The 10647-nt window shown below is 38.0% G+C and overlaps 2 protein-coding genes across 3 annotated transcripts in view; both read right to left on the minus strand.

The window, feature by feature from the left end:
- The window catches only part of LOC120112539 (DNA gyrase subunit B, chloroplastic/mitochondrial-like), a 24293-nt gene extending 17820 nt beyond the window's left edge, over positions 1–6473 (minus strand). The window contains exon 1 of the mRNA XM_039132108.1: positions 6369–6473. Coding sequence (XP_038988036.1) covers positions 6369–6473 — 105 coding nt within the window. The remainder of the gene's footprint in view (positions 1–6368) is intronic.
- A 2364-nt stretch (positions 6474–8837) lies between these two features.
- LOC120112400 (nucleolar protein 56-like) lies at positions 8838–10357 on the minus strand. 2 transcript variants are annotated; one of them, XM_039131699.1, is made up of 5 exons: positions 10022–10357; positions 9726–9934; positions 9534–9619; positions 9200–9304; positions 8838–9106 (listed from the first exon to the last, which is right to left on the minus strand). In XM_039131699.1, exons 1-3 carry the CDS (start codon positions 10224–10226, stop codon positions 9542–9544), a joined length of 492 nt encoding a protein of 163 aa, XP_038987627.1. In that variant the 5' UTR covers positions 10227–10357; the 3' UTR covers positions 8838–9106; positions 9200–9304; positions 9534–9541. The 2 variants fall into 2 exon arrangements, with proteins under 2 accessions (XP_038987627.1, XP_038987628.1); XM_039131700.1 differs by having other exon boundaries at positions 8845–9106; positions 9196–9304.
- Positions 10358–10647: the final 290 nt, after the last annotated feature.

Below are 10647 nucleotides of genomic sequence, written 5' to 3' on the forward strand. Positions count from 1 at the left end.
GGGCGCACGTGGGGAGGAGGGAACGCGTGGGACTTTTTCCTTTGGCGAGAAGGATTAAAGGGTGGGAGTGGGGCCGGCAAGGGCAACCGCGTCTGCAAGCAAACCATCAACCGTGGCAAGATGACCTCTCCCTTTCGTTCTCACTCTTCCACACAGAATCTCTGAGACTACCACCTTCGTGGTCTTAGAAGATAATAAATGAAGATCTGTGACGATGAGAGCTCGGATTGACTGTGACCGAACCCAAGCTTAAATAAGAGAAAAATTTCTGATAGAAATAAAGGAAGAAGAAAGAATAGCAAAAACATAAAATCTTCCCTAGTTCAAATGAGTTCCCTCCTCCTCCCTCTTGAGAAATTTTGGACCTAATCTTTTTTGCTGGAGCCTGGAATCTCCTGAAATTGTATTCCAACAAGCTTGAAGTCGTGCCGCAACATACGGTTGATGTGGCATAACAATTTTGGGGATATGCTGTAACAACCTAGCACATGATAGAATTGTACATGCTTTTCAGATGAAATAATTGAGGTGCTTTTTTTCACAGGGATGGTTTTGCTCGGCTTCGATCAGTAGCCAAAGTCGCTAAGGTAGGCTGAGAGGTGTTGGCCTTAGAGTTTGGCCACTTCTGGTCTGCTTAGCTCAGCTTTCGGGTTTACTCGACGAGGCCCAACCAGAACATGTTGAAAAATTTTCAGGTGCATCGAGATTGCCGCATGAGTTATAAAGTAGACAAATATTTGCGCACCATACCATCCCAGATATTTGCTACCACAATAAGTTCATTAAACTAAATTTTCCACAATGTTTGCTTCATTGCAAGGCAAAAGACCAAGCTAATTATCTTCTAAAGATGCTTATTCATTGTTGTTTGTTCATATTTATTGAAAATTTTATCTTTTTGCTAAAACAGGAAGTTACAATTTTCTAAATTATAATGATAGTCTTTTCATTTCTCAAAAGAAAAAACTTTTTAACAAATCAAACAACGAGAAAATGGTTGACATTCTATTTTTCGAGGTAAGCTAGTTGGATTGGAGCATTTTATTCCATGATCTTAGGAATGTCTTACTCCTTCCAAAGTACTTTATAGACCAATAATACTTTCAAGACTGAATTCAATAGAAGCCCATAATTTCATTAGAAACAAGCACAAAAAATATATGAAATATCGTAATTTTATGATCCATGAACATTTATTATACTTTATCCTTCAGAAAGAACCGCGTATAATTGCTATAGCTCAGGAATTTTATATTCCCTCCATGCAAATCATAAAATTAAATGGTTGAAACTAGCCTCTTTGTCAGTCATCTGTATCAATTGATATCCCCCAAATCCACACACTGTTTGATGTGGTAGCTAGTAGGAGCTGTTGTGGTTGAAATTTGGCCTGAGGGTGTCCAAGCCGGAGGAAGCCGAGAAGATGCCGGCCGGGATGGAGAAAAATAGAGCCACCTCCTGCGCTCCGGAGTACTTGCACAAAGCCTTGGCCGGAAATTCCGGCGAAGGTCCTCCGATGGTTAAGTTAGCAGAGTTTCTGAAAAGGTACTCCCTCTTTTTTGAATTGCTTTGTATTGCTATTAATAGCTTTCTATTGCTTGTAATGGCTTACCGAGGGCCTTTGCCTACCTTCTTTTTATAGGGTGAGGGTCTCGACCGTTACTTGAAGTCTAGGGCCGAACTATGACCAGCTGGCCATTAGCTGGAGGCGGTGTGAATCCCAGAGATCAATCCCGCTGGCGGAGGATTTAGAAAATATCTTTTTAAATTATTTTGAGGATCCGCAGAATCTTTGACGGAATCAAGGTTGATAGGGCTGAGGTCGGCTCGGCCTTCGTCGGGGTTCGAGGTCAGCCTGACCTCTGGCCGAGGTCGGCTCAGCCTTCGACAGGGTCCGAGGTCGGCCTGGCTCTTAGCGGGACCGAGGTCTAGCCTGCTTAGCTCTGATATCTGTAAAGCCGGAATTAGGTGGCTCCACACTAGAGTAGGACTATGCATTTTGCCTCCCATCAGATGCTATGATTAGTTGGACTACCCCGATTTTCACAAGAATTAGTGAGTTGAGCAAAGCCTTCGACAACCAAATTTTGTTCATTCTTCCTATGTATTTTTCAATAGAAACATCCCTGAACTTTGTAGAATTTCTATTTTTGGATTAAGTAATTTTAGTTTGTTTTTATTGCTAATATTAATGTGATTTATGTATCTAGTTTAATGCCCAAACTAGGGGTTAGGGTATTTTATATATATTTGATATATTATAATAAGACTTGGCTAAGTATTGCATATTAATAAAATCTTTTTGAAGCCCAACTTTTTTATTGAGCAAAAATTCTTTAATCTAATTTCTCTTCAATTGAGCGTTTGACTCTAAGAACTACGGTTCCCTTCACTTGCATTACCCTCCAACTGCACACTATCGAAGAGAAAAAGAAGAATATGCATTTTTTATAAATTATTTTTTTCACATTTCTCCTTAATGAATCATTCTTTATTTTTTTTCTTTTCTTTTTACTTTTTTATATTTGAAATGTAGGATGGGAGAGAAAGCTGCGTCTAAGTTGAGTGAGGGTGACATCCAAATCCGGATCACTTTATCAACACCTAATAACTTTTACCAACTAAACCAATTGGCAACCTCAATTTATTTGACAAAAATAGGCCTATTGGTCAGTTGAAATTTATAAGTTCTAAACCCACGTTGAATCAGATCTCCTGTAGTTTTTAGGCAATCAGGGAACTCTTTGAGGTGGAAGTAATAATACTTTTTTTCTCTTTTTTTTTTATATTTTTCATTTTCAGATTTATAGCAACAGAAGAGATCGATTACACTATAAGAAGGCGTGAGGCAATGAGAGAAAGATAAAACATGGGGGCATCAAATAGTGATGGACAAGGGATCCAAATGGTTAATTACTTAGGCTGGTGTCAAGTGATGGAGTGGGCATCAAATAGTTTTGGGCAAGGGATGCGATCTAATGGTTACTTAAGAGGTCGGTAGGTGTCAAGTGAGGGAGTGCAAACGCCTTAAATAATAAATTAGTGGAATTAAGTCCAAATTAGATGGATAGTACTGGCAGTAAGAATCTCTAAACTATAATGATCGGAAATCCTTTCCATTTAAGTATTTAAAATTTGATTATTTTTTCAAGAACTGCAATGACTTAATATTGGTTTTTCTATAATTATTATTGATACTATTTGACCGCACAAATGTTGAACGTCTAACTTTATATCAGGACTTGTTTGAACTTAAGAAAGTTTTTCTTTCGCACAAATAAAATCCCATTCCTTTCATTGAGAGATATTATCACATAAAGTGAAGATTAGACAACAATCTATGCAATTTGAAACACCCCGGTTGCCTAATATGAGGTTAAATAGTCTTCTAGGAGGTGGCATAATTAATTTGTGTCGGTAATAAAAATCCTGGTTATGATAATTATATTAATTTTAAATATTACCAATTTGATAAATCTTTTTTACAAATCCACTTTGATATCTAAATAATTCATATATCCTAGAATGAAGTGCTATAGTTTGGGAGGGTTGTATAAAACATCTTATGTGTTTCTCTTTGTATAAAACATCTCGATGTGAAGAGAATTTTGAAATCACTGCTTAAACTTTGTCATCTTCCTGAAGGAGGATGCCAAATTGATTTTTGTCCCTTATCCACATGTCCACTTCAACTATTTCTCCACTAAATTTTCTCAAAAAAAATATTTCGAGAGAAACTTTATTTCAAAAACTATTTCTCTGCTAATAGGTCTTAGATTAGTCAAGCCCTAAAGAATTAATTACCTTATAAAACATCTTATGTGTTTCTCTTTGACAACCACTCACAATAAAAAGTAAAAAGAGAAGACTTGAGGTCCACTGCAACTTATTGAAAGTGAAGATAAGATCTTTTATTTTACAAGTGGTAGAATGAGTCATTCTTCCTCCTATTACAAATAAAAAGTAAAACAGGCACGTTTTTCTTGAGAAGGGGAGTAAAAAAATATGGAATTTTTATAAAGGTAAAAGAGTATCGAGAAACCCTGGATACTTTTTAACCCTGACTTGACCCCAGGATCGATCTTTGATGGAGTCGTTTGCCGCGTCGTCAACCCGGCTGAACCTCACTCTCGGGTTAGATTTGGATTTGGAATTTGTCAGCTTCTTTTTATCGCAGGAAGTGTTAATTAATTGATGCTGGTGTAATGGTGTCGGACCTTGCAAAGCTAATTAGGATACTTTATTGACTATGAGCAGAAGTGGTACGTGTACATCTTTTTTTGGAGCAATGCTACGTGACATTGGTATGATTTAATAAAAAATGTTCCACAGACAAATGGCTGAGTTTTTGCTAGAATCGCAGCATTGCAAGTGGGTCAGATCAGGTTGGTTTGGGTCTGGCTTTTATAAATTTTATATTAGTTAGAGTGGAATGTAAAGATTTGGAGTTTAGACTAAGTTGCATTGGCTTCTTATAGATAGATTTATCTAATTATTCCTAGTTATTTGATGGTAGGACTTCGAGCTTAAGGGACCAAAAAATGACGTGCTACAATCCATGCATAAGCTAATAAAAAGGTGTCGACATCTATATAGTTCCTAAGGGAAAACTTGCATTAGCCTCAATTTCCTAGGATAATGAAAGAAAAGTTTAGAGACCTTAAAATTCAAAACAAAAGCAAGTCATGGTTAGAGGAATAACCTCCCAAAAGCAAAAACTGAGCAATTGCTTAGCTTTTTCTTAACCTATGAAGAAAAAATTCGTGATTTCATATTATGTAAACCTTCAGACCTTCGTCCACACATAAATGAATGGGCCACTGGTAAACATCGCATATCAGCATGCATTTACATTGGATTTTCTTGGTAGGGATTTGCATACTTAGTAGTTGTTTGACTAGTAGTCTTGTTATAAGATGCTTCGAAACTATATGATCGTGTAACACACACTCACACACACAAACTATATATGTACATACGTACGTACTATGTATAAAAGATCTTTTATCGGATAGAATTTTAAGTTAGAAAAGCTTTTATATTCTGATGGATACTTGCAAATTATCTTCATTTTGGGTTATGCCAGTCTATTGTGAATCTACCGAAGCATGAAGCTCTTCCACAAATTGGATGATGCTCAAACCACAATTATCACGTTCTTTGCAAATAGTCAGTGCATACTGCATATAGAACTGCTTTTAGCAAAGTTTTGAATTGGGTGCTACTTTGGAAAGTACTTTTTCCCAAAACATTAACATGATTGAAGTTTTATAAAAGTCAAAGGATCATTGACGTTTGCATATTAACATATCCTAAGAGTCATATAAAACTCATATAGCAGGTGACACAGGATTTTCCTTTGCAATCCGAGAAATTCATTAAATATGAAGTCCAACATATACATTGTAATGAAACAAATTAAAGTTGTCGATTGGCTGGTAAATAAGGAGGAAGAAAGAGGTGTAGACTAGAGAGGGCCAGTCTATCAATCATAGCCATCAATGCTATCGCAGGATAATCTTGAGTGAGTAGATCCTGCACAATATATGGGACAGCATATTGTGTTGAGGCCTACTCATCATGGTAGACTACACCATGACCAGAAGGTTGTGATTGGGTTGGCTTCTTGACTCGAGGATAGAAGCTAGATCATGTTGATCTCACCTACAGTTCTAATTAATTACATGAGTTTTTTGTTTTGTTTTTATTTTTTATTTTTTTGAAAGAAGTAATTAACTACAGCAACACTTGAAATTTCTTCAAGACCTTTTGAAACAAATTTTTTTGGAAAATATTTATAATTGCAAACACACTCAAGTTTAGAATCTTTAATAAATTTGCCGAAACTACCAGAAGTCCGCATGAAGACATGCCAAGCCACCATTGCGATAGTTGAAACCATCTCAATGAATGATTCAACTAGAAATACTGGCCTATCAAACTCCATCCCCAAGTTGGATCTCAAGTACTGAAACACTGGATCAAGCCACCAACTAAGCTTTTATTTCAGTTGCTTTTGTTATTAATATATATGCTTGCCTCGCAAAATAAGTATGTGCACCCCAAACGTCCTCAGAAAAGGCCATGCAAGACTTTGACGTGTGGGGTTCTCCGCCCGTCGACCTCTCAGCATCAGTGTCACGGGGTCTCCCTCTGAGTCCTCCTCTTCACGGCTTTCAGGACGCCATTGCTTACTTGCGCAGCAAGATGCCAAGATCTAACGCAAGAACATTATTTCTCACCAAAAGTCAGTGCTTCAATTCACACCACATTTTCCACTAGAAAGCTGCCCTTTGAGAAGACTACTCTTTTCCCAGCCACGTCCTACTCCTGCCCCTGGAATAGAGCCAACCTCGTGGTATAACTACGTCAAGGATGACATCCAGACCCTTGCAAGCCACTGGAGGGACCATTCTCCCAGAATGGAGCTTCTCTTCTAGTCCACAAGTGAAGTGAGTAGCTGTTGGGACCATTTGAACCGATCCAAGATGCTTTTAACTTGCTAACGTCCGAACGCTCCTGCATTGCATCTTGACGGGCACTGGATTGCTGCTCGTCCGTTGATGGTCATCTTTTGGAAACTTGTTCTAGTTTTGCGTTGGTGGCTTCTGACGCCACTCGATGCAAGTTGCTGGTTATTCCATGGCCGTATGAAATCAGAGCTGACCGTGCTGCCACTACAGAAACATTTGGCATGCTGAGACATTTCAATGTATTTGGCGACACAGAGAAGCGTTGTCTGATAGATACCGAACGCTTTCTAAAATGTCGCAAAAGCATCGGGCCAGTTGCAGTCATGAAAAACAATTTTACTACATTTTTGGTTTGCATCATGCGTTAAGAAGAATGAGGCATTTAGGCGTCGCTAATTGGACGACGCTTTAGCAAGGATTGGGCAATAAAGTGGATGGATCTAATAAATGATGCTTATTTACATTGCTAATTAATGATGCAAATTAGCATCGTTAATTATCAACTGATGACACTTATTTGCATCATCTGTGTATCTTTTAACGTTGTTTTATAGTGTTATTAACTTTAAATATATGCATTAAGTAATATGAGGTCAAATATAATAAAATATTTAAATCATAATAGGAATAAAAATATAATATTTTAATTAAATTATTCTGGATCTAGCTGCAAGTCATCCATACTAACCTTCTTGCTTGAAAAATTAGTAGGAGCTCGTGCTGAGACTAGGGCTCATGTTGTTGGGTCCTAGGACTGCAAGGATTAATCAAAAGCCTGAGAATGTTGAAACTCCACATCTCTAAATCATTTCTCTCGGCGCATGATATTATCTAGGATGCATAAATAAAAATTAATATTAGCTAAATAAAAATCAATACTAAATAAAATGCTAACAAGATTTGATATCTATTAAACAAACATGATAAAAGAAAATAATATTTCATACAAGGGTATACATCATAAATATTTCTTACTAATAAGAATCAAGAATTATTACTCTCTCCTTCAGCATCCATCCTAACCAAACTTATTATAGGCATTTAGTCATTAGTTAGCACAATATTATAAGGCATACACTGAGTATAAATCTCATCATCCTTTTGTTCCAACTCTTTCTCCATATCATATAAGTCTTTAGGTTTAGCTCTTAATGATAATAGCACATTCCTTATCTTTTGAGTCTTGCACAAAAAAACACTTGTTGAGCTTGAGATGAAAAAATGAATGAGTTATCCTTCAATAACACACAGTATATACCAACCTTAGAAGATTCACAAGTGGTGAACTCATTTATGTCTTGCTTCAAACATCTAGATAAGTTTATATCAACTCAATCACATCAAAATAATACTACCTTAAACTTTTCATAATAATCCAACTCCATAAATATCTATAAGGGTACCATAATAAGTTTTTCCATCCGCTTCTACCATAACTCTACTATTTTTAGGCTTTTCTAAATTTCTCACGTTATTTAGTATAAAATTTAATGCCATTGATGATGAAACCATTATCTGTTTGACAATATCGTTCGGACCTCGAGTAATGACTATTAATTCATCGAAACAATTTCTCTCCATCATCATTGGTACCTAAAAATATGATACAAGTAATGATTAATTATTCAATGTTAATGTCCACCAAAATTCAAAAAAAAATCCTAATGTATTATACGTCTAACTTGTTTGAAAAGCCATTTAGAAAATAACTCAAACAACCATTGTTGCTCAATCTTTGGGTTAGGATGAATTTTATGGTTGACTCATCACTGAGCAACTAAAAATTCTCTGCAAAATTATTAAATCTTTAGTTAAGAATATTATATATGATATGACATTAAATTAAATTATCTTATAACACTACAAGAAAATACATATTCAGCGACTAAGATTCTAGTCGCCGAATAACCATATTTGGTCGCCGAAACCTTTTCGCGACTAGCATACCCTTCGTCGCCGAACCCTAGTCACTGAAAGGTTTTGGCGACCAATATTGTGTGGTCACCTAAGGTACACCAACAACGACCAACATTTGGTTGCCGAAGAAAATTATCAGCGACCAAATCTGTTGTCGCTAATTTCAACACCGACCAAATAGTTGGTCGTGGAAGGTTTGTCTTCCGCTACCAAAAAAATGGTCACTGAATGTCTATCTTCCCCCACCAATAGTTTGGTCGCAGAATGTATTTGAATGCATTGGCAACAAACATTTTTTAGTGGCAGAAAGTATTAACCTGTATTTAATTAACAATTCAAATTATAAGCTTAATATTTATTTTTGGGCTCGTTCCAAATTCTGTACAACCAACACAGCCTATCCAATATCCATATTGCACAATACATTTTCTCATCCAAATAGAAGTATACATAATGTTGGAGAATCCATAATCATTCATTATAAATATCATCATCTATAAGTCTAAAGTCAAGCATACCTATTAACCATACATCACAATGTTTCATCCATACCATATGTTAAGGTGATAATCATCACCAAACACATTAAAATATAAATTAAAAATTCCAAAAATATCTGATCTTGCTATTCATCCAAGTGCCTGCCTATACATCTCCTCTGATGTTAATTGCACACCGGATTGGGAAGATTCTTCTCGCAAGCTCAACATCTTTGACTGTCCATGCAAAGGTAACAACAGAATTAAATGTATATAACCTTACAAAAGCAGAAACTGATTTAAATAATTATTGAGATTTTAGATACCTACATGTTTCACGGCGCAAATAGGATCAATTCACTCTTTGTTCTTCTTGGTATGAGTTTTCTTATAGAATTCTGAAAATTCAAGATTTTCAGAACTATTAAACTCCAGCTGCAAAGTGTAATTTAGATTAGCATATAGCCACTACAAAATAAGAAAACTAGAATAACTATCAGATCTACTTGCATAAAAGAATTCCAAAAATATACTTGCAGCAAACTAGAATAAAAAATCTACTTACAGCAAATTGTCTATCTTACAATAGCCAAAACTATCCCATAGACTGTTTCACAGGCAGTTCACTAAAAATATAACCAGTACATACTCAAAAACATATTACCGGTATAATCATTGTTGTAACAAATGACCGAGATCCTGAACAATGATTGTACTCAAACCCAGCTGAGCCTTCTCCAAGTCTGATGGCTATAACCACAAAGACAAAATAAACAGAACAACATCATCTTTACATGAAAACCCAGTATAACTTATAGCAGATATAAACTACTCAATCAGGTGACAAAAATCCAACCTTTAAGTCTTTAATGAACCTATCAAAGTGCAACCTGACACCATGAAGGAGCTCGAGAACAAACTCATTGCTCTGGCAAGGAATCTTGGTCACTTCCTGAGACCCAAACTTGGGCTCTGCAACGCCGAGGCTGAACTTAGCCTTCTTCCCCTCTTTTGGTTTCAGAAGGTTGATTTCCAAGAAGTTCCTCAACGCATCGGTCATGAGCCCTAGAAGCCCGCAACAAAATCGAATAAATTTAACTTCGAACCCCAAATGGGCAGCAGATGGGGGGGAAGGTAGGGTTCGGAGCTCACCTTCGGAGATGGCGCTGCATTGGTTCAGGGCATCGAGGGCGGAGGAGAAAGGGTGGAAGGCGACGAGCTTGACCACCTTGCCAAAGCGCGTGAGGTCGAGGACCGAGTTCCGGATGGCCTCGGTGTTCTGGCCGATCTCGTCGAGGCCGTACGCGTGGAAGAGGGTGTAGCCGGAGGCGGATTCAAAGAGGAGGTAGAGCGCCATCGCCCGACGGAGCGAGGCTTTGACGAGGAGAAGGTTGGAATTCTAGGGTTTCTCCTCCCTCTCCCCTCTGGTTTTCAGCTAGGGTTTTGGAGGCGCGAGGAAGGAGAAGTGGAGGTAGGGTTTTGAGGAGAAAGGGGGAAGGGAGCTAGGTTTTTACGGGCCTCAGTTCTCCTCCCAGTTTCCCGCCAGGAAACTTTAACTCGATCAAGAAGGGGGTTGGGGGGGAGGGCGGGGTTGGGGGGAGGGCAGGGTTTGGGGGGGGGGGGGGGCGCGGGTTGAGGGGCGGCTGCAGGGTTTGGGGAGGGGTGGGGGTGGGGGGGGGGGGGGGGGGTGGGTGGTGGAGCGGCTCGTGAAACCGCTTCGTCGTGCAGGGGGTTTGGGATTTTTGTCGAAAATCGGAAAGGAAAGGCCAGCGGGCGTC

Source organism: Phoenix dactylifera, chromosome 11 (assembly GCF_009389715.1).
Source record: "Phoenix dactylifera cultivar Barhee BC4 chromosome 11, palm_55x_up_171113_PBpolish2nd_filt_p, whole genome shotgun sequence".
NCBI classification, from domain to species: Eukaryota; Viridiplantae; Streptophyta; class Magnoliopsida; order Arecales; family Arecaceae; genus Phoenix; species Phoenix dactylifera.